At 46.4% G+C, this 26,396-nt stretch overlaps 1 protein-coding gene across 3 annotated transcripts in view; it reads left to right on the top strand.

Moving 5' to 3' along the window:
• LOC144167402 (uncharacterized) overlaps positions 1–22,528 on the top strand; it is a 74,846-nt gene extending 52,318 nt beyond the window's left edge. For all 3 annotated transcript variants that reach the window (XM_077696673.1, XM_077696672.1, XM_077696674.1), the window contains exons 3-5: positions 8,945–9,012; positions 17,417–17,503; positions 22,308–22,528. In XM_077696673.1, coding sequence (XP_077552799.1) covers positions 8,945–9,012; positions 17,417–17,503; positions 22,308–22,432 — 280 coding nt within the window. In that variant the 3' untranslated portion in view covers positions 22,433–22,528. The remainder of the gene's footprint in view (positions 1–8,944; positions 9,013–17,416; positions 17,504–22,307) is intronic.
• Positions 22,529–26,396: the final 3,868 nt, after the last annotated feature.

Here is a 26,396-nt window from a genome sequence, read left to right as displayed (position 1 = left end):
CGTGGCTACCTCCAGAACCAACCTCCTTGCGTGTACCTCGCTTAGGACCCAAGAAATGACGGCAGCAGAAGAGGCAGCCATTAGCTTGGTTCTCGCTCAACCAGGGGTTCGGAGGGTAGTCATCGATTCCCAGCAAGCCTACTGGAATTACACTCGCACCTTCTCACGGGGTCTCCAAGACCTCTGTGCAGCAGGTGCGGAGAGGCCCTATCCGTGATCCACATCCTTATACAATGTAAGGCACTTGACATAACACGACACAAATACTTCCCACAACTACACACGCGACATATTCCACGACACCCGTCATACTTCTTAGGAGATGAAGCCATGTTTTCAATCAAACGCGTTTTCGAGTTTCTTACCGACGTAAAATTTTTACATCTCATTTCTTATCATGCATGTTGACAACCTGGCCCTTTCCACCAGTCACCTTCATTACGTTGCGTTTTACTTTGTTTATTTTTACTGAAATGTTCTACTTTTACTTCCATGCCACTTTCATGTAATCACTATTGTTTGGCGCTTTTTGCCCTTAGTCGGCCTTGCGGCATTAAACTCCAAACATCATCATCATCACCTACTGGAATTACCAGTAGGGTTGGGTGTCCTGACCTGCACTGCGCGTGCTAAAAAACCACTCCCCAAACGGTTTTATTCAGCTCATCTGGACACCCCCTCACGCTTCAATGGCGGGCAACAAATACGCCCACCCAACAAACCTGCGCTTTTACCTCCCGTGCTACGGAGCTGCATGAGGACAGTCACCCGCTTGTCACGTTCAGGGAGATAACCCAGCATTATCGCCTTCTGGGACAGACTGTACCTTCTCCTTACCCTGACCTTTCCAGAGAACAAGAAACTACCCGACGGCTCATACAATCCGGCCCCTTCCCACATCCTACGCGTCTTCACTTAATCTATCCGAATTCCTACGACGCTGAATGTAAATTTTGCTCAGAAGTAGGAACACTCCGCCCCGTAATCGGGGTGTGCGACTTTAGCTCTGAGCACCCTCCTCTCTTTCCGCTAACTACCAACAAGAGCAATGGGAGATGCTGCTCTCCAGGCCCTCTCTACCTACCCAGCTTCAGCGGGTGGACAGAACACAGGCCGCACGGACTGCATATGGGCCCCACAGACGAAGGAATCACTCCCCAGGGCTGCACTCTGGGCCGTTCAGAAATCTGAACAGAAGTATTTCTTCCTCCTCTTCCTTCTCTGCCGCTAATCTCGTCGCCTCCTTCCGAGGCGCAGAGACGGAGAATACAGATCGTCTAACACCGGGTTGGAGCTAACTTTCATTTTATAAAAAAAGTTTCCACTCTTGTGCTACTCCAATACAACTCAACCAAACGCCGTTCATGCTTCATGCATTGATTTACCCTTAACAAAAATATCTCTTTGAAGGAATAAATGGTGTGGTTAAGTGCATTTCACTTCTCTCTGGTTTTGCTATTTGTAGAACGATGTGAGTGAATTTAAGTGACGTCGCATGGGTAATCGTTATGGGTGCCGTTTACAGCTTTGCTTTCCAACCACATTCACGGGGTGGATTGGCGCGATTTTTTTTAGTAGGCACTAACCTGCAACGAGGGTAGTCGTTGGTTAGAGCTGCGAACAGGCCGCTGCCACTGCTGCCAAGTGACCACCACCAGGAAGTTCGTCGCTTACGCTGGGCCGATGCTGCAGGCCGCGCCGGCGCAGAGGCGTCCGACGATTCCTTCCGCAGAAAGGTCCGCCGATTTCCAAATCGAGAACGATGGCTTCTAATCGTTGTTAACACCGCGATTTTCGTCGAGCAGCAGCTTGGTCTATGAGGCAAGCACCGGGTTATCTTGGACGCGGCAACTGCAACGAGCGTAGTCGTCTGGGTATAGCTGCGAACAGGCCGCTGCCGCCAAGTCACAACTGATATCGCAAGCCCCCGGAACTCTGGTTGTCCTTTGGCTCACGCTGTTCTCGCAGAGATGCTGCAAGAGCACGCTTCGAAGTTCGTTCAGCTATTTTCGGAGTCACGTCTGATGGGCGAGCAGGCGCAGCTGTAGATGCAGGCGTGGCGGCATCTTTTGAGGGGGACTCATCTATTGCTGCTGCAGCTCGTCCTGGCAGAGCTGATCTAGCGGATGCTGTGCTGTGATTCACGATGGAGGACTGGCAGAGCTGGGAATTCCTCCTCGTCGTTAATTAACCCAAGACCGGCAGATGTGTCCTCCTGATTTCTGAAGAATTTTTATGCCCAGGCTTACGGCGTTCAAGTAGGGCTTATTTCGTTGACTTGTGGTCAGTGTTGTTTCGAGACTTTATTCTGAAAATAGCTTTTCATCACGGCGGACAGAGCATGAACAAACGTCGATTCATGCTTTTTGCAGCAGTTTGGGCATTTATGATTTTCAGCTGAACTTGGTAATGGGTACCCCCGCAAGGAGAACATCCAAGTGAGAGTTTTTACATGCCAGCCACGTACCCGAGCCGCTGGCAGTTTTTGCATTGTATCGGTGTCTCTGCGTAATCACACACGCGATAGCGCGTGCATCCCATGACTACATGCTCTGGTGCTGTTTCTGTGGCAAGCACAATCTGCACACTCTCTGATTACTTTCCCAGTCTACACGCGGATTCGACAGGCGCTCTGACTGGTAACGCACTAAGGATGTTAGGGCAGAGAACTTCTTCGCTACTCGCCTGATCACGCCCACTCCGCAATTTCTCGGTCATGGATCATAGGCGTGGACATTAACGCCAGCAACGAAGATTTTCAGGAGACGCTCTGTGGCATCCGCATTGCGAATGTCAATCGCGAGCAGGTTGAGGCGATAATTTGGACGTACTTGTAGCACGCCATCTGGAGCCAGAGTCTCTAATCCTTCCTTGACAGCAATGGGGTTTTAGCGAGTGATATCCTTCGAGGAATCGACAGGTTTAATCACCACAACACCGTGTCTCAGGGGACGTGCGATTGTGCTGACATCAAGTGGCCTGTAGACACGCTTAGATCCACGGCAGCGCTTTGCACAGGCTCCAGTGCATTTGACTTTTCCGGTGAAACAACGGTTTCATTGCCGTAGATGACCGTTGCAGATGATGAGTCGGAAAAATCAGGCATGTCGTCTGCCTCATCTGGCCGAGGCTTTTGCGATGGCATCAACATCGGACTCACTTGACCCAGCGGAAGCGGCGACCTGGAGTACCCGAGATCAGGACATGGGCGACCGGTAGCTTCTGGTGGGCGTGACAAGGCTACGAACAGCGAGACGGCTGGAGGTACCGGCTCCATGGCAGCGCCTGGCGGTTGATCAGGCGGTTGACCTATGCACGGCTTGGAGGGTGGCGTACCTGGGGCCGCGCCCTAAGCGGGGAGCATATCTGACGCTCAACACACTAGATAATCAGAGATATGATTCAAGTAAAACCCAGCAAGAAGAGAATTAACCCAGTAAGAGACGATGGAGGTGAGCTAGGCGTTGGCTTTTCGTCTTCGCCTTTCTCTTTCTATTACCTGGTTAGAAGCGTGAATATGCTCTTAATTTGAGCAACCTGACCTAAAGACCGTCTGTTCTCGATGCTGTTGAAGGTGTAAAAGTAATACTTATTAAATATGGGAATTTCTTTTGTTAATTTGTTGTAGATAACTGAAAGCTGGCTGATGGGTCTGTAATCTGAAGCTCTTTGGCATTACCTTCGGCACTCAAAATGTTCCGGCTACGGTTTCCATTCTTTCGCACCTCTTTTTGTTTCTTTCTCTCTCTTTCCAAAAACAAAGAACGGGAGCGGAGATTTTGTGGATTACACTTGCCCGCTGCACGCAACAAATTCCTGCAACGGTCACACCCCTCCTCCTTTACTCTCGTGTCTGCGAGAACGTCCTCGCCCGGTTGGTTTCTCCGGGTACTTATATCCTTATATATCTTTACATATATATATAGGGATTTAATGGGTAAACTGGAACAAATTCTGAGGCTTTCCGGGCGATTTATATGTTCGAAGAATAAAGGAACAGAATCAGTTACCGAGACGTTAAAGCTAAGCGGTTTGGAATCTCTGGAAACTAGAAGACAGAAGAAACGCTTAGGATTACGGTTCCAGATATTACAAGGACAAATAATACTAAATAGAAAACGTTACGTACACCCCCGAATAAGTTCAGCAGCCTAATACACTATGAAACGGCAGTTCGCCCTTTCGCTGCTCGCACGGACGTCTTTCGTAATTAGTTTTTTTCTGGTGTTGTGGAAGCATGAAACAAATTACCAGGACATATTGTTGAAGGTACTGGCGTCAAGAAATTTGAATGTGCTCTTTTGACCTGGGCGGGCACTCGCTTTAAATATCCAAAAAGTCGATTCCTTTGCGCGTCTGGGCGTTTGCATAGCGACGGCTAGCTGCGGCATGTATATTGCCTTCTCTTATGAGTTCCACAACCCCGGTTTTGGACACTGTTGAGCTTTTCGCGTTTCTGACACTTCTCTAGTTCTCTACAACCCGAATTCCTGTTCAATGCTCTTCCATCTCTCCCTTTTTTTTTTTGCTTTCTTCAACTATCTTGGCTTCTCTCTTTCTTTTTTGTTCATTCTTCTAATTAGGAAGATACCCACTTCGTGTTTCTTTTATTCATGTACGTTTGTGTGTGGCTTTGTTGGCCATTCGTGGACCCGCTTTCCACTTTCGACATGTATACTCTCTCCCGAAGCCATCATTTTCGAAGAAGACTTGTCTCAAGGCTCAAGTCGAAACGTAGAAATAAACCCTCCGTTGCTGCTGTTACCGAGGTTTCTTACTGTGTATACACATATATATACATATATATATATATATATATATATATATATATATATATATATATATATATATATATATATATATATATATATATATATATATATATATATATATATATATATATATATATATATATATATATATATATATTGTCTGGAGAGATAAAAACTCACACAGAGCGCGAAAAAATAAGGTTAGTAGAGACAGAGACACACGAGAAAGACATAGAAAATAAAAATAAGTTTACTGACGTTTAAGGAAGAGGACTTCCTTTCTTCAGAGTACAGAACAAGTTCGTTTCAGAGTTATATATATACAAAAAATGTAGCAAGGGCGAGGGCAAGATAAGAGAAGGGAGAGTTTGTACAATGGGATCATGGTTGGTGGGTAGTAAAAGAATGAAGAGAGAGCGAAAAAAAAATTATAAAAAGGATAATAAGAACATACAGTCACGCGGTACGCACATGGGAAAGAAAGAGAGAAGAACCAAACAGAAAAAATTAACAAGGTAATTCCCCCCTCCCCCGTGGCAACAGGGGTGAAAGAGGGGTCAAAACAAGATTTGGTTCTTCTCTCTTTCTTTCCCATGTGCGTACCGCGTGACTGTATGTCCTTATTATCCTTTTTCTTCTTAGAATACCGGTCTTCCGCGATAACCACTACGCTACCGGCGGGTCTGTTTCCCCACCACTTTCTAGGGTATTTATGTTAAGGTATTTTTTTGTTTCCTACACTTGGGGGTGGTAGCCATCGCCACTCGGGTTCAACGCGGGTCGACCACTCTCGACATGTCGTAGACACTCGAGTCACGGCCTGGGGGTTAAAAAGAAGGTCCCCTTCACCCCGAGTAGCCCGAGTGGCGGCAAAGATCCGTTCGGGATTGGATTTCAGGGCGAAAACACAAAATATAGAGACACATACAGACATGTGGCCGCTAGAGAAACGCTAGGGAAAAGCACTGCTTGCCACGAGTGGGACCCGTTTTCTAAATTGGGGATTACCAATTGGGTTCTTTTTTAACCGGTATTACAAAAGGCGAAAGGAGTAACTGGTTCTGATAAACAGCGATTACAGAAGTTCCCTCAGCTTTCTCGCAATCCTCAAACTTACTAAACTAACTAGTTTTAATCAGTATCAAGGGGAACCACTATGCTTACATGCCGAATTATTTCGGTGTCCGCGCTTGTGTCGCGCGGTCATGTATCCCCTGGCTAGCACATCGGGATGGACACGTTCCGCTGTCTGACCCTTCGAATGACACTGCTCTCCGTTTCCTTTCTGCCGACGCACGTCCGTGCTACAGCGGCAGCGTCCGCCGCTCTAGCCCGGCCGTGGCCGACGCGTCTGCGTTCGGGACGCAGCCCCTACGAATTCCAGGTAACGGCTGGCAGAATCTCTGGTTTCACTCTTTGTAGGCCCATGTGTATGAAGTCAAGAGACGTCGCATGGGCAATTGTGGGTATCATTTAAAGCTTTGCTTTCCAATCACCTTCACAGCGTGGACTGGCGCCAATTTCTTATAATCTTGTTACAGACAGCGCATTATTTCTCTTCTCGATGACATGTGTTGCTGCTAATATATCGCATGAAAATAATTTGTCACGTGCCAGCCAGTGTGCATTTCAAAGGTATGAGTCGTAATCTCCAGAAACGTCTACGTGGCTCTATTTCTTCTACTACTGCCATTCCTCCCCCAGTTAGTTGGAGTGTGAGTATGCTAGCACCAGTTAGGGTCAGTAAAATCGTTAGAATACATTGATGGTTGTGTTTGTCATTATTTCGGTCATCACAATTCCGATTTTCTTCAAAAAAGAGAAAAACTACAGGGAAAATGTGAAAACGTTTCGGCCTTTATTCTCTATATGTTTCCGATGTTTACTAGCGTTTTGTCTGACTGTGTAGATATGATGCAGAATACATGCATAACTTTTATTTATAAAACGTTTAATTTATACTTCAGTCGGCCCTTAAAGGGACACTGAAGTGATATGTAAACATTGCGGGATTACTAGCGCAAATTGTAGTCCGGAGTCCCCAGGCCATGTTTAGACCACTCTAGGTGCGTTTAAGCGATTTTATTTAGTAGAAAAACTAATTCGAAAATGCTGTCCTCCTCTCTTTACACTCGCCCATTTTCTGTGGCGTTTTCGTGTGACGTCAGGAGGGGAAGAGCTGGCAATTGGCTGCGCCACGGCTGCGCTACTGCACGGCTCCCCGGCCGACAGAGTCAGTCGGCCCAGCGTTTCGTCCGCCGGCCGCCGGCGGGTCGTCGCAATCAAGGAGGTTAAAAAAAAAATTGCTTGGTCGCAATTCGTTCGCTTAGTTGAAACGAAGCCAGGACACGTTTGTGAATGGAAGAATGTGCCTTTCTTTACTTGGTTTGTTTGTACACTGTATATAGCTCCAAGTCAAGGTCGCTTCACGCCAGTAGGAAAATATAAGGCCTCTTGAAGGCGGGAGAAGAGTCAGCGAAGTCAATATAGGTACTAAGGAAATAAAATCAACTGATATATTTACCGTACAGCGTAAAACTAGGGCGCGGGAAGCACTTTTTTGCGCTGGGCGAACAAGCACAGCGGTCAGCAGCACGACTACGCATCTGCCAACGCTTTTCCGTCTACGAAATGCAATTGCTAGACGTGAGCTACTGTGGAAACTCGGGCGATGCTTACTGCACGATCGCACTACAACAAATAGTCACCTAAGCTGCTTGAAATGCCAAAACTAAATAAAAGTGTAAACCGGTTGTACAATATATACCCTATATTAGCAAGGCCTTCGCGGCCCGCTCCGTGGCTCGCATGGCGGTTCAAAATGCCGAAGAGGATGCTCGCACAGTGCGAGAGTACTTCATTGAAAGCGTTGCTTATATAAGAGAAGTTTATCGAGTGATGCCGGAAGAGCCTGAGTGGTTACCCATTCTGGATGTTCTAGCGCAATTTAAGATGTTTTAAGCCAATCCCTCCAGCCGATTGGTGGCTGGAGCTAGTAATTTGTGTACTGAACAGTGCGTGTTGTGTTGTCGCCAAGCAGGCAATAAAAAAAAAAAAAGTGGCTCAGTGGTCTGGGGCGCTGGGTATGTCACCGCAATTGTTTTGCAAGTCACGAGTTCGAATCCCCGCGGGTGCGTGCTTTTTTTTTTGTAGTTAACGTTTTTGTTTTCCGCCGATGTTTTCTATATTGATATCACATTTTTTTTGGCCGCAATGTTCATGGCTACACGAACTAGTTCACAAAACGCGGGCAGGCTGGCACTGGCGCGCTAGCGAGTTCTCGTTGGCCTGCTGTTGCCATAAGCACCGACTGCTTGCAGGCAGTGGGCACAGGCCAGAAGGAACAGACCCTTGGCCTGGTGCGAACACGCTTTTTACGATACAGGCATGAGGGAGGCAAGCTCCAAATATGGGGGAAAAGCGCATGACATTTGGGCGTCTGCGGGTACGCGGAGGGCGTTCATGCACTGCGTAGGTCTCGGCTAGTGAATGCTACGACTACAAGCCGTCCTGGGAGGCTTATCTTGTGCATTTTACAGCCGACAACATGGCAGAAGCGCGGTACGATGATTACTGAGATATTGAGAATGCCCATCCAACAACGCCATTGGTTATGTTTTACAGAACCGAAACCGAAACCGAAACTTGTTTGATTGCTAACCTTGGGCATCGTCCCATCACGGCGCCCCTCCTCCCAACGTCACAGCCTTAGTTGGTGCGGCCGCCGCAAACCGCGCATGGTAGTTTTTCTTCTTTCGCGCTTTGTAAAATAATTACCGATTTGTCAACCGGATCAACGATGAAAAGTGTGCTAATTTGAGCCAGTCTACGCAGTGCAAGCAAAAACGGGAGCTTGACTAATTCACTTCAGTGTCCCTTTAACCTGTTGGTAAGCACGCCAATCGTCACGCTTCATTGTCTGAAACAAATTCTTCGTAGAATTTTACTATCTGAACGGCAGCTATGCCGGAATGAGCCGCTTGGGTTAGCCAAGATTGCACGAAACGCTTTATTAGGGAACCTGGCAATCCAACATATAATTTAAAAGTGCACCTTAAAGAATGCCTTGAACGTATATAGGAACCTTGCGGGCTTTGCAATTTTTTCTTCGATCAATCTTTTTAATTACATTTTTGGGAACGAACACCACTAATACGGTTCCTACCTTTCAGACAAAGCTTCATCCTCCATGCCAAACCTGGACCAGCCCCTGAAACAGTGCTCGTAACAGAAGGCGATGGTAATTATCATTCAGTTTGACAAGCTATAAAAAAAGCTCCAAAAGATTTGTATCCCTCTTTGAATTGCGAAATCAAAAGGTTCAAATGCTTAGGAGCCATGAAGAGAAAACACAAGTTTGGTTCATTCTAAAGATTGTGTCGTTAGAATCATACTGACACCACTTTTAACGTAAACTTCGCTCAAATAAGCTACATAATTAGGAAAAACGGGAATGGTCATGCGACCCACCAGCTCATTTCCCGCAACAGAACCTGTGATGTCACATGGGCTAAGCTCTGCGATTGGCGGAGGCTGGCAGAAGCAGACGCAAATTAGGTAGAGCTTACAAACTAGACGAACGAGTGATTTGCGCTTAAATTTAGGGCACATTCTTTACAAAGCAATAAGAATGATGGGACAAACAGTGGAAGTTACGAAAGCACATGTAAACATAGAAGTACTGATGCGTTCTGCTGTTCGTACTGCGCACAGCATGCTTTGGTTTAGCTGCACAGCACTACGGGGCTTGGGGTTGTCTCAGACGACACTGGCCGATTGACGCAAGCAACGGTGTCTTACGTGACCCCATTTGACGAGCGAGTACTGTTTCAGGGAACGAATATTTTCTCCCAGAACAAAAACAAGCCAGGTTTAAATGCGGGCAAAAACAAACCAAACGCTTGCCACGGTATGGTGGCGCCATCTAGGTTACGGAACGTAAAGAAACGCGGGAACAAACCAACACCGCTGTACAGGGTGGAGACAACCTTTGAACGGTCCCGTGCCGCCGCAATTGGGCCAACGGGCTCAACGCGTTATTCTTTTCGTTTCCCACGAGAGCTAGTAACGCGAAACAGACAATATGATTCAAACTTCTTCAGTAAACCGCGTTGCGGCGATAATTTTAGCGCGGTTTTGACACAATGACTAGCTTCGGCGGCGAGCGAGCAACCGAACATGGCGGCGCCAGCGTTACGTGCCTCTACCCTGTACGGCGGATGCGTGAATGAAGGTACTCTAGCCTGCAGAGCGGTCGGTTCCCGTGATGTCACTTGGGACCACGAAAACGCACGATTGAGCGGGAATATCAAAATTTTAACATAAATGGTTTAATTTCTCAGTGAATAAAGCACCGTGTGTATACGGACAAGCGCTGGGGGCACTATAAAACACGAAATCTTTCGAATAAAACCAACTTGCATTTTCTCTTCATGGCTCCTTTAACGACAAGGATAGTTGAAGCGCAAAGCTTTCTTCCCCAGCAAACCGAGTCGAATCGATGCGCAATCTGGTGAGGGATCGAAGAAACGTTCGCTTTAAAATCTGCACTGCTCCGACCATGTCCCTTGGTTAAACATTGTTTTGTGCTGAGCCATGACTTGGGCTTTTTCTGAAGGGCTTTGCAACAAACACTAAAAAAATACATTGACATCACCCCGTACACCATTCACTTTCATTTGATTATGTTAACCGGGTGCCACATGACGTTTTTGTTCTTCTAGGATTGTTCAGCTTTCGGAATAGCCGCATGAGTTATCGGCATGCGGAACCCCCTAGGCCCACCAAGTGCATTTTTCGGGAACAGGCGGCGTTGTTACGGAGCGTTTATGCTGCGCAGAGTGATCCACCAGATTTGGCTGCCACTTTCGGATGCGTGCTTTTGCTTGCCCAAGTTTTCAAATGGTGCCGATCTTTGTTAGACTCACATCCTTACTCTTGGCTGTCTGTTAGTGTTTATATTGTGTGTTAAGCCTTAGTTATTAAGTCTGGGTTTTTCTAAAATTTTCATGCATCAAACAGAGAAAAAAAAATGTCGGAATGGCACAATCAATTTGTAACGCAAGGGACACAGGTTCGATTCCTACCGCAGGAAGCGATTTTTTTTTCTTGGGGCGCTCGCCTAATGTTGGCATTTCTGTAGTGCGTTTTGCAGTGCGCCGGGCGCCACCAGTGCGGCATAGTAAGTTGCGCTTTAAAAACTGCTTTGGATGTCACGCTTATCGCCTATATACTCAACGAGACAGTTGTGCGCGGTAATTGCCCACTGAAAGCTCTATCCAGTTGTGAAAAAACAAATAAATCATTAGTTCTCCCTGTGAATGAAAACAAAATTTGCGGAAATTCATGGAATTGTCCACTAATCTCTACCATTCGTATGCCGCTTGCCTAGAGTTTGAGTTCTTCACAGCCCATTTTATGGTTTTTCAAAAATTTTGTTTTACCAATGATCTCTGTTTGCGCTATTACAACGATTACAAGTGGAACTTCCGCCAAATTTGCATTTTGGTAGAAAAGCAGGGCACCACACTGTTCGCCAAGTCTCGCTATTTTTTTTCTTATTTTTGGAGTTTTCAAAATTCGATTCAACCAATTGTCCCTATTTACGCTATTATAACGATTAAAGTCGAACTTCCGCCACACCTGCATGACTGTGGAAATGCAGGGCTTTCCACAGTTCGCCTCTTATCAATATTTTTTCTATTTTTTCTTTTTTTTCCGTTTTTCAAAACTCTATTCCGCCAATTACCTACACTTCCTCTTTAAAAGAGATTACAGTTGGAACTACCACCACATCTCCATTTATATAGAAAATCAGGGCTTCACACGCTTCGCGAAGTCTCGCGATTCCTTTTCTATTTATCTTATTTTTTTATTTTCAAAGTTCTGTTTCACCAATTACCTCCATTTGCACCATGATAAGAATTACCGGTGTATATTTCGCAAAATTTGCATTTTGTGGAAATTCAGGGCGTTACATGGTCCTGGCTGTAGGGATACTCCACAAAGAATGCTACGCATTAACGTACCTCGCGGTACTGAAGTCTGCTTACGGACTTTGATTTTCAAAACCTGTCAATGCTTTCACTATGCAACAACGTGTACGTTTCCAATTCATAGTGTTCTGAATCCGTGGGGCGGGGTTCTGTCCTTCAAACTCCCCGATTTCTGGTCAAGCCCTCATGTGGGTTTGCTCCGCGAACGAAGGAACAGCCATGTTTTTCCTCCGACTTGAAACGTGCGAAAAAAGTGGAGTGGTAGTAGATTGTGCTGCTACTGAAAAACCATAGGTTAAAGTTCATCGAATGACACATGCGTTTCTTATGTGCTCCTAACAACTGCGGCCATCTGCTTTACCGGACATTCACAGCAACGATTTCTGGCAGAATGGGGCGCTTGAGTTCTCGCCTTAAAATGTCTACTCGACACATGAGGCGTGGTGGGAGTTCAAGCGCAGCTGCACCTTCGCATATCACCACATGCACGCCAACATTACCGATCTTTCCCTGCCGTTCCCCAACGCTACAAAAGGGATACCACTATCAATCATCATCATCATAATTATCCTCATCTGACCGGCCCGAACAAGTGCCGGTAAAGGCAGAGGCCTGCGACAAACTTGACCACTTGTGCATCATCATGGCCAAGCGACTTTTAAGATCATTTCGGAGGATCCAGAAATCGAGTTGAACATCTAGGGTGATGAAAGCCCTGAAATTCCTACGGTTTTTCCCACTGGAGCTATGATGGCCTATTTTCACTGAATGTTGCAATGAAAAAGCAAAAGATAAACACCATTGCACGGTCGTCAATTACCGGGCTTTCCATAGACTATGCCGTCATGATTATAAACGTACCCTGCTGAAGATTACAAGTAGCGCGGCTTAGTCACCATGGTATCTAAAGCCCCAGCAGGTAGCGACTCCTTCCGCCTTGCACTTGTGTCACCCAGTCACAAACGTAAGGATTAAGGAGAAGTCGAGGCGGCTTTCATCAGTAAGGCGCCTGCTCGTTCACAGGGGTTCATTTTATGACAGAAGCCCTAACGCAGCCAATATATTGGGTTCATTTTAAATCGCTAATAGTACGTTTAACTATTCTAGCTTGCCTGTAAACAGAATCATCTCTAGTAGAGATGCATTCGTCGCCCGCCGCGGTAGTTCATTGGCTAATGCGTTCTGTTGCTGAGCCCTGGCGCGTGGCTTCAATCACCGGCGCGGTCGCTGCGTTTAAGCTGCAGGCAAAAGCGAAAACGCCCAGCTGTCGAGACTTCAAGGGGCCCTGAAGACAAAATGCACGTTTCGTTCATTCAAAATATTTCCTCGTTAGAATCATACTGACACCACTTTTAACATAAACTTCGCTCAAATAAGCTATATAATCAGCAGAAAAGGAAATGGCCATGCGACCCACTAGCTCATTTCCCTCAACAGAACCTATGCTGTCATACCAGCCAGCTCTGCGATTGGCGGAGGCCGGCAACAGCAAACGCAGAGTAGTCAGACCTCATCAGCTTGCCGAACGAACTATTTGCGCTTAAACCCGCCGCGGTGGCTCGGTGGGTAAGGCGTTGGGCTGCTGAGCACGAGGTCGCGGGTTCGATTCCTGGCCGCGGCGGTCGCTTTTATGATGGAGGCGAAAAGCGAAAACGCCCGTGTGTACGAGATTTCGGTGGATTTCGGAAAAGTAATCCGGAGCCTTCCACTATGGCGCGCCTCATCGCCTGCGTTGCGTCGGCGCTTTAAACCATACAATCAATCAATATTTGCGCTTAAATTTAGGGCACATTCTTTTATATCAGTGATAATAGTGGGACATAAAGTGGAAGTCAGGAAAGTACACGTAAAACATAGAAATACCGATGCGTACTTATGATGGTACTGCGACGCTTGGTTTCGATGCACAACACTGCATGCGGGGCTTTCGGGTTGTCTCAGACGACACTGGCCCATTGACGCAAGCGGCGGTGTCCTACGTGACTATATATGTCGAGTGAGCACCATGTTTCACGAAGCGATTATTTTCTCCCTGAACAAAAACAAGCCAAGTTAAAATACGGTCAAAACCAAACCAAAGACAGAAAACGGCTTGCCGCGGTGTCATGGCGCTATCTCGGTTGACTAACAGTAAACAAGTCTTCGCTCCACACCAAGTTTAGCTGAAAGACCTGTTCTTATGATGTCATAGCAAATGTCGTCGAAACACGCGTTTTGGCGCGAGAATCAAAATACTAGCCTACACTGATTAATTTCTCAGTGAATAAAACATCGCTTGCTTGCGGACAAGCGCTGGATGCACTGTAGAACGCGAAATATTTCGAACCAAATAGGCGTGTATTTTATCTTCATGACCCCTTTAAGCGCCCGCTAAAGATCACTAGGGGTTCCAAATAAATCCAGAGGCCTGCCCTCATACTACCGATTCTCAAACCGTCCACAATTCACATGGCGGAATGCTATTGCGGTGACAAGGTGATATTAAGAAACTCAACTGCCTCTGCCGGACGCGTCAACATCCGGTGTTTCGGAACGACGTTTCACCGCTTGCACGCTTTGGCAAATGAACAATGGCGGGAACGCAGGGTCACAGGATGAAATGGAAATGACGGCGACGGAATGATCATTCTGGTTTACAAAAAAACAGCTATAGGTGGCCAGCTGCACTGCCAAAGCGAAAAAACGTCACTACTGAGACCGTAAACACAAGACGCGTTTGGAGCGGTGTACTAGGGGCGGGCAATAAATACAGTGTTTCTGTCTTCTAACGACGAACCAGGCGTGCGCATCGGGACAAGCCTCATGTTCGCGGGGGCCAGAGAATGGGTGCTTCCGCATTCTCTATGCTTTTCGGCCGTAATGTAGTCATTTGACAACAGCAAACCGAATTCATTTGACAACAGCAAACCGAATTCCTCTAGCGTATTTGGGAACGAAACCAGAAGTGCAGGTTTTCTGGGGAAAAGCTTTTCAAGGATGCCTTTTGCAATATACATCGCCAGTTTTGCGTTTTCGAAGACCGGATTCCATAGAAGAGAAAGAGATCGAGTGACAACAAGGTATAACGACTGGGTGGGTAACAACACTGAAAACCTGATTTGTCAAAATGTTTATAGATCTCCAAATATTCAAGCTACCAATTTTTAAAGTTTTCTGTAGGCACAGTGCGCCGCAGCCGTAAAGAAAACCAGTAAATAGACTATTTTCGGTCGAGAAAACTATTTCCCTTCTCACCTGGAAATTACATGCCTATAAATTGCTGCCTATAAATTCTTCTGTTGAATCCCTCGAAGCATATTTTAGCCCTAATGCCACTGTGCTAAGCTGATGCCTCACCCTTGTTACATGCATTGTTTTTTATCTTTATACCTTGTATTAATCCCTACACAATTGTGACTCACGTATCCTTGTATTTTGTACGTTTCTTGTCCACTGCCGCTCGGGCAGTCAAGCCTGCAGTATTTAATAAATAAAATCAAAGGAAATACCTGCATTATATTCAGCTGTTTCTGTCTTAGGAATTTTGTACAAGCATAAAAATTTCTTTCCTTGTTAGCTTATAGTGTCAAACTTTACGCAAAAGCCCAAAACACTTTTGCTCGACATGAAAGTTCCAGGGAGGAAACAATTTAGATCCCCCAGTAGATATTTTATTAATTTTTCATTCAATAACACTCACATCCACCATTTGTGCCGCAACGACGCCTCTTCAACAAATCAGTCCACCAAACTTTTATCTGGTGCGCCCTAGGAGTACATTAAAAACCGAAGCCATCCCCAAGCCCTGCAGCTAGTTAGTCTCTACTTTGCTGACTTCCAGCCACTCCAACCGTACTCTAGTTTGTGCGGTGTCGCTTCTGTGCACTTTCTTTCTCCGTGTCACGTTACCGTCTAATCGGCTGGAGTATCCAATAATAACGCACTTGCAACTGCTTCCCTGCGCACGGACGTTCTCGCAACTGCTTCTCTTCCGCACGCACAACTCACGTCATTAGTTAACGTTGCCACACCAAAGAGCCAGAAAATTTCTAATATCCGCCCTACTGTGGAATACCATTTCAATTATCTGCGCATTCGCCAGAAGGACAGAAGGAGGCGCCTATGCTTTTATTTCTCCTGAAGCACGGTGCTTTCGGCACCTAGCAAGGAACGACTATTGATGCAATGACTGCACGAGTCTTCTAGGGGTAGGTTGCAATGGCTCAAGCGCTGCTCGCAGTATCCAGCCTTGGCCTCGGCACCTGTAAGGGAAACCTCCGATACCAGCCCATTACAGTGGTATGACAGGCCCTGGATGGCTCCTAAATGTACTCGTAGCCAAGCAACCCTTTCATGCTACCTTCCCGCACTACAAAATCAGGGTTTCCCATTGGGCGTGGTCTATTATGAACTTGGCATTTCATGCAACTAATGCTGAGGAAACTTGAAACCACGGCATCGTACTTTGCAGGACAAAGCCTTGCATGTCAACTCCCGTATCTACTCAAGCGTGAAAGATAATAACAGAATTGCCTCTTCACCTTGTATACTTCATACAGAAACTTTTCTCAAATGGTAGACAAGGCCAACGCCACCTGTATTAACATTGCCTGACGCGTCGCGCGCTTTTCAATTGGAAGGGTAGAGACGCTTAGTTCAGGCACTGATCCGCTATGTGGCGCGTGCCGGCGGACATCTCGCCTTACGTCACTGCTCGCGAGTCGCGAACGCTGCAACCACTTCTACGACGTGTGTCTGTCAGCTTGCCTGTTGGGCTTGAAGGGCTGTTTCACCTACATCTTAGCCGCGACGGGGCGCTAGTTCTGTGGCGCACTGGGGATCTCGTTCAACGTGTCGCTCGCTTCATACCTGCTGCATTTTTCCAAAGATAAAGACGGAGGCTGACTGAAATAGTGTAAGAACATACTGATTGTCGGTTAGACATATAGCTAACAGAAAAACGATATTTTCGGATAGGGCAGCCATTAGTTTACTGATATTTTTCTTTCTGGAGTATTTTGAGAAGAAAAAATTGCGTGCACGTTTTTTGTTCAGGCGCTCACTTGTACGATTACTTTCCAATAATATCATGTGCTTGTAAACTTCAGAAAATTATAGGAAACAAAAGGATAAGCAGCTGGGATCCCGCCACGCTGTCCGGGCGCTTCTACAGTACAGTCCTCAATTTTAGAAGTGCGTACCGATGCGGAGTGCGAACAGCGGGGTCAAAAAAAATACCTAAATGCGGAGGGGATAGAGGTGGGATGCCCCACTCAGAAAATTTCAGGGCCTGTGATCCGAGTAGATAAGCGCGCAAAGCCGGCATCAGCCTGCGGCAGCGTGAGGGATTTGGCTTCGTGGCAAAGGAAGTTTTATCAGTGACAGACCAAGGCAGACAGGCATGGTGAAAAACAAGAAGGCGTAGGAGCGCCGCCTCGGGGACGCTAAACAAACTTTCCACATAGTTTCCGAGAAGCGGCGCTGGCTGGCGGACACGAAAGCACGCTGGAAGGCTACGGAGCGGGGAAGGGTAGAAGAGAGCAACAGGAGAGTGGCTGTTTGGCAATTTTTCGCTCACGCGTCAGGCAATGTTTATACAGGAGGCGTTGGCAAGGCACTCACGTGCAACGGGAGAAGTAACGCTGATTGTTTAATATCCGCTTTTTACAGGTGATGAAGAAGAGAATATTGCCACAGTGGCTTATGCCGAATACAAAACGTGCTCGGTGTGGCAGGTTCCTATCATGAATAGACCAGGTAAAACGTTTGACCAATACGCTTTATTAATACGCCCAATACTCTTCATACATTAGCCATGCCACTTCGTAACGGTGTTTCTGATATTTTTTCTTCTTTTATCCGAGCCTCCTTGACGTACGGACGCAAAGCACATTAGGGATTGCCATTGAAATACTTTGAAGAAGAGGAATCATTAATGAGTTTGTTCAAAACTACTGTTGCCCGCATACCCAATAGCTTGTAATGACATTTTGGTTGGAAGCAGTGGTGAGGATTGTTGCATTTTACACGCTATTATGCATTTCACACGCAATTTTGCCGTATCCTCCACTCGGTCGAGTGCCGCAAAACGTCCACTAGAGGTATCACGTATTTCATCAACATGGTGATGCCAATCATCCCAGGAAATTCTTCATTTCGAGCGACCCTCAAAATCGCAGTTTCGGAGGAGGAACGAAAAAAATTTGGAAGTGAGGTTACTGAAAATTTTTATTTAAAAAGTAAAATTACGCTAAACAAATACAGCAATTTAACGTTTTATTTTCTGTTAAGGAATCATACAGGCATTTTCAGCGATATTAGTTTCTGTAATTGAGCCGAGCACAAAAATGACACGAGCCAGGTCGTCACGACTAGAGGGGACTGTTTTATGGTCTGGCCACACTGCACGCACACTTTCGTAGCAGATGATAATTCTATTTTGTTTTTGTGTACGCGGCTCTTCCAATGTAGGCGTGTCTTGTTTTTTGATCGATAAGATTAACACGAGTTCCAGCGCCCCCACCCCTGATCAGAGACGAGATGGCGAAGACTCCGGAAGAGGCGAACTCGTGAATGGCGGCAGGGCAGCTTTAATGGCCGCGTTCGTGGGCCCCTTGAAATGGTCCTGGAAGCGCCCCTGCCTCCTGCTACGATAGTCTTTCCGGAGTCACTGTGGTGCTGCTGTCCAGCTTTATCAGCGTTGCAGCACACGACAAGGAAGGACCACCTGTGACATTTTGCCAGCCATTCCGCCCAGCGCTCGCTACGCTCGTCCTTGCCACGGACGGACGGATGGGCCTACGTCAGCCCTGACGTTCTGATCAGCTCAACAAGTGGCCGCTACAGTAGCGGGACGGCCGGCTGCTGGAGTCTCGGCGTGATGCTGTACACGCTGCTGGTGGGGCGCTACCAGTTCAACGAAAGCCACTCGAACGCATTTATCGCCAAGATCCGTCGTTGACACTTCTCGGTGCCCGAGACGCTGATTCCACGGAAGTGCTGCCTCATGCGGTCACTCTTGCGGCTCGACCCTTAGGAACGCCGCTCCCCCCGCTAGCTGCTCTGCCACCCGTGGTTCTACTACCCAGCAGAGGCTGCATCGCCAACGGTGCCTTCTGAGAATGGACGCGGACCAAACTGTGTCCGAGCGTGCCCTCCTGGACTGATGCCGGCACCACCTGGAGGAGGCAAGTGAAGGCTGAAAGCTTGGCGTGCCATCGTCGAACCCCAAGAACCATTCCCACACGCAAACCGCCACGACCACACCACTGCGGCTGTGCTTCCCCCTCCGGGAACTGCCACCTTCGATATGCGGCTGGCAGCTTGAACGTCGATTATTCATCCTTAGTGATTTCAAAGAGCCAACTAAGCTACGTGGAGGGCCGAGGTTCCCGACACCGATGTCTCCGGTTGCTGCTTCGCAGCAGCAGCTTCGACGACCACGCCAGAGTCTTTTAATGCACAGAAAACAATATTCCCACTGCACATTCATTGTCTCATTTGGGAAAAGAGAACTCTGATTTTCATCTGCAGTTCTGTTATCCATTCCGACGCAAAAGCTATCTTTGCGCGGCTACTCGAAGAAAAAGAACAGCTTCCAAGGAACCTCAATCGTGGCACAGTGCAGTCATGTGAGTGTATCATTGGGGCAGAAAGCATCAATGACCTGTTCTCCTTTGCGTACGATCAATATGTTGAGTGTGAAAAAACAACGGCCGCGGCAGCAGACAGGGACCCTTCCAGGACCCCAGAGGGCTTTCGAGCGCGGTCATTAAAGCTGCCCGGTTGGCGTTCATTAATTCGCGGCAACCACGTTTACTTGACGGTTCCTGTGAGCCGAATCGGAGCGCCAATGCGCCGATCGGTGTCGGAGGTACCAAAAAGCGCTGACGCCAGGAGCGGTGCCAAGAGAAAAGCCAGCGCTTGGAGCAACGCTGCCACCGTCGTACAAGTGGGAACGGCGCCCGCTTACTACGACCAAGAACCACTTACTCTCTCAGCAAGGAACCCCTACGAGTGGCTGCGACGTCCGAACCGTCGGGGAGCATCACAATGGCCGGGTCCGGGTCAGCCGCATCAACGTACATCATGGTAAAGGGGTCCTTGTGGAGGCCGGTTGCGTGACCGCCCGCGAGTACGGTGCAGTAGTCGTTTGGCAGGCTCCTGGGTACTATCAGTCGTCCTTCGATTGAATTTCTTGTTGCTGGTTGCTTTGGACAATCAGACTCATCTACAGCTATGAGGACGTTCTAACAGATAAACACACACAGGCTTGCGCGGAGCGGGCACGTTCGCCACCTTGTCAGCCTCCGCGGCTATCCTGTTCTCACCGGAATGCACTGAGGTCTTTCCGTGCCAAAATGACATCTGAGTGATGGTTCTGCGCTCCCGTTCTCCGGGCAGAAACTAGCAATGGAACCGGGGAGTGTTTGGCGAGGCAGACCTGCGTGCGGATCTCGGCGACGTTTTCGTCACACTCATAGCTCTCCAACAGATCGGTCTGTAGTTCGTCCAAATCGGTGGTTTCGTGGGTGTGCTTATCGAAAAACTTTAATTCTTCGTACATGCTGCTGGCGCCACGCAGGTGCGAGCGGATCTGGTTGGTCGACCTGAGGAGTTCCTGCAGCAGTGATCGAATATCAGCTACACCCGTTGTGACGGCTTCTCTCATAATTTCACGCTGGTGAGGTAGCCCCTCCATTGCAGACGGTCCAAAGGCAGGCGACCGTGTATCCTCGGCAGCGGCAGAAGCGGCGGGCCACGTTTGATGACAAGGCCCGCAGAATCTGGTAGCTTGCAGAGGATTCCACGCCTAGCGCCCTGGAAGTCTCCGCCACATCAAGTCAAATCTGCTCGTGGCTTCAGTCTCCCTATTTTAGCAGCACCAGATTGTCGCAGATGCGACCCATAAAGGAGCCACACAGCCGATCACCCGTTCGCTGCGCTGAAAACGAACTGCTGCCCCAGGCACGAGGCGCGAGCTGTGCCCGTACCCGCATGCCCATGTACCCATGCCTAATTTATTCATTGTCATCTCGAACAAATTGTACTGGATGGCCGTTTCAAATTAGCACAGATGATATCTTGGAGTGGCTCCTCCAAAGCACCGAGCGGCTTCTCTGTTGGAGTACACCCTCTAGTGAATGTTAGTTTATAAAGCCTAAACATGCTTTCAAGGGTCTGATAGACTGGGCACTCGTCTTGATAGAGGGATTCATAATACCGGGGGTTACATTTTGAGGTGGTGGGCCGTCCAGTCGATGTGTAGTTGCGCGTTTCTACTGCTAACTATGGTATCGGTTCGTTGGTGATGAGTTCTGCTGCCAGAAATTGAAAAGTTGTATCTTTTCAAGACAAGCTCATAGTGTTAAATGCCATCTCCGCCGGCGAGTAAGAAGTATGTTGACGCCGGGTCCAGTGCCGCAGCTAGCACCATCTCAACAATGTTTGAGTACAGTAAAGAGCATCAAGTTTGTAAAAGGCTCCCTGTGAGCACAAGTTTCGTTCCGAAACGGGTTAAGGCACAGAAGAGTGTCAAAAGGCTAAAATGTTTCTTAAGTTATGTTTGTTATTGCGGGGGTATATGGCCTTGCTTCTTTGTAGCTCCGTGTAGTACTGAAGCTTCTGCGAAAGCAGCAGCCGCAACTCAGGCAGTTTTGCGGGCGAAGCTCCTCTTGCTCGGGCCCTGTCCCGTCCCTCCTGGCTGCTGTATACGGCACGGCACATTAATGATGATTGTGGCAGGATCCCCCTAGGGATTGGCCAACCAAAGGTTGGCCGAAGAGGACAAAACGTTCAACGCGTTCGTTGCTACCCTACAAGAAGAAGAGGAAGAAGAAGAGGTTGTCGTTCGTCGCCTGCGAGCTGAAGACACGTACTGGGCATACGCGACACAAGACGCTCTGCAGAAGGCGACGGCCAAGGTGGCTAAAATGTCACACACCGAATTCGCCAACTTACCCATGGAGATTCTCATCGTCCTAAACAACCCCTACATAACCGCCACAAACATCGACGTCGTCGACAGGCTTGTCAACGGAGCGGTGGAAAGCTTGACGTGTCGAGTCATTATATGATGTGCGGGCGAATGTTTCACGGTTTTACCGATAAGCATTTTTGCTTCGCCCCTCTCATCATCATTCTCTTCGTGGAGATGGCGGAATTTTTTTCAGTGGGAACTGTGTGAATCAGTGAGGGGCGAGTTCACTTTCCCTGATGTCTAGAATTTTGGGTTCCTTTCTGCTTTATTCCTTTGAGGGTTGACTCGAAACCTGCATGAAATGAAAAACTGCCAACTTTTGCCAACTTCGTTACATCCAGATTTAACTGTATCAGCGCAATATAGGACCACCAGCTTTGCGGTGTCTGCTTTGCGTGAAGAGAGAAACAATATTATTTGCCGCCACCACATCTTATTTTATTTCAGGCGTGATAGTAAGGATTTGTACTAAAACACCACAAGTTCTTGAATACCTGTATTTTTGTAAATGTAAGCATTCTAAATGGCACCAGCTTCGACCTCCTAAAGAATAATCACTAATATTTGTTTTCTGTTTTGCAGAGTGCATTCTCTGGACGCCACCGGAAACATTAAATGCGATTCCTCAGACGTGCATGGATCAATTTAGAGAAATCTGCGAGCTGGGTGTGCCTGTGTACGATGAAAGTTGTGACTACATAGAGTAATACACTGGAACAAAAAGTATGGATGGTTTTTAAATGTTAAGCAGCCGACTGACTGTACATTTAGTTCAGGGTTGCAATAAACATCATTTAAACTGATGCGACTTGTTCGATTCGTTAAATATTTTTTGGTTGTATCTTCAACATGAAGCTTTACGGCCGTAAGGATTGCAGCGAGCTTTCACTTACAAAGGCCAAACTACCGCTCACAAAACACCAGCAATACAATACAATAAGTGTGAAGGCGCAATGGTTACGGGGGGAAACCAAAGCTGAAACCACTTGTAAACAGTAGACTTTTCAGATAAAAGGAATGTTAGGATCACGCACTCAAAAGTAAAAAGGTGGTAGGTTCGGCTCAGTACCAGGCCGATGTTCCGTAAGCGTATTGCAGCGATGATTCATGCTCCAGTCAGTCAGTTTTTAGCAAAAACACTACCGAGCAGCGTACAGCGATCTTTATTTTCAGCTTTATGCATGAGACAATTTATTTATTTATTTTTTTTTTATTTATTTATTTATTTATTTATTTATTTATTTATTTATTTATTTGTTTGTTTATTTATTTATTTATTTATGTATTTATTTATTTATTTATTTATTTATTTATTTATTTATTTATTTATTTATTTATAACATACTGTGGACACTACGTCCAAGCAGGCTGGGCGATACAAGTGAACACAGTTCAACAGCAATACACTACTTTATGACAGCACATTTGTGGTGGCTAGGTCATTCCACTCACTGATAGTGCGTGGAAAAAAAGAAAACTTGAAAAGGTTAGTTTGTGCAAAGTAGGGAGTAAGCGCGTGGGGTTGACGGTGCCGGGTAACTCTTGTTGTTAATGGCGATACAAACAGTGAAGGGTCGAGTGCTAATTTGTTACCTACGAGTAGGGAAAGAAAGTCAAGTGTGAATTGCTGTCTTGGAATTTTGAGTAAAGGTAGGTCGTTAAGTTTCATTAGTTCGGTGGGTGAATCAGTTCGGGAAAATTTGTTATGTATAAACCACACAGCTTTTCTTTGAATTCGTTCAAGGTTATCAGTGTTATTTTCTGTATACGGATCCCAAACGGTGCATGCGTATTCGAGCTTGGGTCTTAATAATGCTACGTAAGCTAAAAGTTTAACGCTAGGCGGGACACTTTTAAGTTTGTGTTTTAGATAACAAAGCTTTCGGAAGGCAGAAGAGCAAACGTTGTGTATGTGAAGGTTCCAGGACAAGTTATTTGTTAGTGTCACGCTTAAATACTTATAGTTATTCACCTCTTCCAGAGGCAATGAACCTAGTTTGTACACATGCTTGAGTGTTGCTTTTTTACGAGTGACAGCAAGATACACACACTTGTTAGCATTAGAATCATGCCCCATTCATCACACAATTTCAAAATGTTTCCTAGGCTATTGTTCAGGTCGTCTGGATCAGTTGCCGAATTAACATTTCTATACAGGATACAATCATCCGCGAAGAGTCGAATCTGAACACCAGGGTTAACTACATCTACAATGTCATTGATATATAATAGAAAAAGCATGGGACCTAATACACTTCCCTGTGGTACTCCACAAGTGACTGGAAGACAGCCCGAGTGCTGCCCGCCCGCATCAACAAATTGTTTGCGATTGATCAAGTAAGCTGAAATCCAGGAGACAAAAATTTCAGGGACACCAGTTTTCCTACGTTTTAAAATTAGTTTATTATGAGGTACCTTACCAAAGGCTTTCCAAAATTCTAAAAAAAGGACATCCACTTGATCTTTCTTTTCTACCGCGGAAGCAAGCGAGTGGATAATCATAATTAGTTGCGTAGCAGTAGAGTAGCCCTTTCTGAACCCGTGCTGAAATTTTGTTAAGATTGGGTGTTCTTCTAAATATTCATTTATGCAGTGGCATATAATATGTTCTATCACTTTGCAGCACGACGAAGTTAAGGAAATTGGGCGGTACTTTTCTATCAATAGACGGTGTCCCTTTTTAAATATAGGCCCCACGCGGGCCATCCTCCAGTCTTCCGGTAATTGGGCTGATCGCAAGGAAGCGCGAAAAACAGCAACTAAAAATTTCGCGAGAATTTCAGCATAACGACGAAGGAACACAGTAGGGATGTTATCTGGACAACAGGAAGTTTTGGTTTTCAAAATGAGGTGCAAAGAAAAAACACCAGTGTAGGAAATAAAATCTACATTATATGAATTGGATATTGCATCGTTAGTCACACATGTAGCGGCAGAAGAAAAAACAGCATGAAAGTGTTTGTTGAAGTCCTGAGCAATGCCTCTCTGATCAGTAACGGTTGTACCATCGGTGATTATTTGGGACACAGGTCTCCTTTTCTCGGTTATATAGTTCCAAAACTTGCTAGGATCGCTTTTGATAAAGCTTGGCAGTGAAGTATTAAAGTAGTAATTCCTGGCGCGTCCTATCGCGTTTTGAACGTTGTTCTGTAGGTTTCTAATCAGTCCTGTGAAAGACCGCTTCTTTTTTAGTCTTTTGATTTTTCGCTTCAAGTGAATTATGTCACGCGTCATCCGAGGCGTGTGTTTCCAAACCTTTTTGCGTTTCTCACGAATAAATTTAGCTATGCAGAAATGACAAATTGTCGTGAAGCGGTTCCAAAGGGAGCAAACGTCACTGTCACTGTCACTGAATTCCTGGTGACAGGTTTCCAGATAATCCATTATACTAGCGTCATTAGCCTGCGAGTAGTCTTTGAAAGTACGTATTTCTTATTTTTTATTTATCTGTGAGTGTACAAAGGGTGTGCTAATGCTCACAAGCCGGTGGTCAGAAAGGCTTTGCTCAACTGATACGGCGTGTTCAACAAAAGCGCCAGGAAAAAACACTAGATATAAAACAGAACGGGAATCACCTTGCACACGAGTTGGCCCATGAACGAGCTGCTCGATGTCATGTGTCAGCATAACATCAAAAATCACGTTTACGTGGTGGCTGTTATGTGCACCCGCCCTGAGGTGCTCCCAATCGACGTCTGGCAAATTAAAGTCAACTGCAAGTATAATTTTGCTGTTCACATGTTTTTCCATGTGCAGTTGTAAATTTTGTAGGTAATCAAGTGTGGCATCGGGAGGTCGATAAAGAGCATATAAAGCAAATATGTGGCCCCAGCAGTTAATTTTTATGCATAAGCGCTCTATTTCGGGTACCTCTTCTAATAGAACGGCCTCAATTATGTCTTCGATTAAGACTGCCTCCCCTCCTCCTCTAGATGACCTGTCCTTTCGGAACACGGTGTATTGGGGGGGGGGGGAACATCCTCATCCTTTATTTCACTACGAAGCCAAGTTTCCGTGAATATTGCAATGTGGGGATCTTCCTGTAGTAGCATTATTTTGACCTTGTCAGTTTTATTTACTGCGCTGCGAGAGTTAACATTAACTAACCATAGTTCTTTATTTGGAAACTGCCGGTGACGTTATTTCTGCGTTTGCTGAGGGGTGTGATCTGACACTTTCACGCGCTTGCGTTCGGTTTCATTTCACACAAATAATTCCTTATCAATCTTGAGTTTATCGCGAACCACGTACACCTTCTAGCCGTGATCCTTTTCGTCTTTCGCGCTTTCCCGAAGATTTTTAAATTTCTTTAGGGTAGACCGGGAGTCGTCGTTCTCGATGAAAACCTCGGACCCTTTTAGTTTTTTGGCATTACCTTGTATGGCGTTCTTTTCGTTAAAGTCTTGAAGATATATGATTACGGGCCGTTTACCGGGTTGCTTGCCAATTCTTTGAATGCGTCCAATGGACTGACATTTCACATCAAGTTTCATTTTAAATAGATCGTCGACTAGTTTTCCCATTAAATTGGCTTCTGTTTCGTTGTCGCCTTCTGGAATTCCGTGAATGATGAGGTTAGATCTGCGGCTTCGCTCCTCAAGATCAGCAATTTTTCGAGTTTGAAAAGTCATCACATTTTCGATAGATTGCAATGTTGAATGAATTTGCTCA

Source organism: Haemaphysalis longicornis, unplaced genomic scaffold (assembly GCF_048455015.1).
Source record: "Haemaphysalis longicornis isolate Haplotype H1 unplaced genomic scaffold, Haemaphysalis longicornis Haplotype H1 scaffold_2, whole genome shotgun sequence".
NCBI lineage: Eukaryota > Metazoa > Arthropoda > Arachnida > Ixodida > Ixodidae > Haemaphysalis > Haemaphysalis longicornis.
This window is presented reverse-complemented; position numbering and strand designations above follow the sequence as displayed.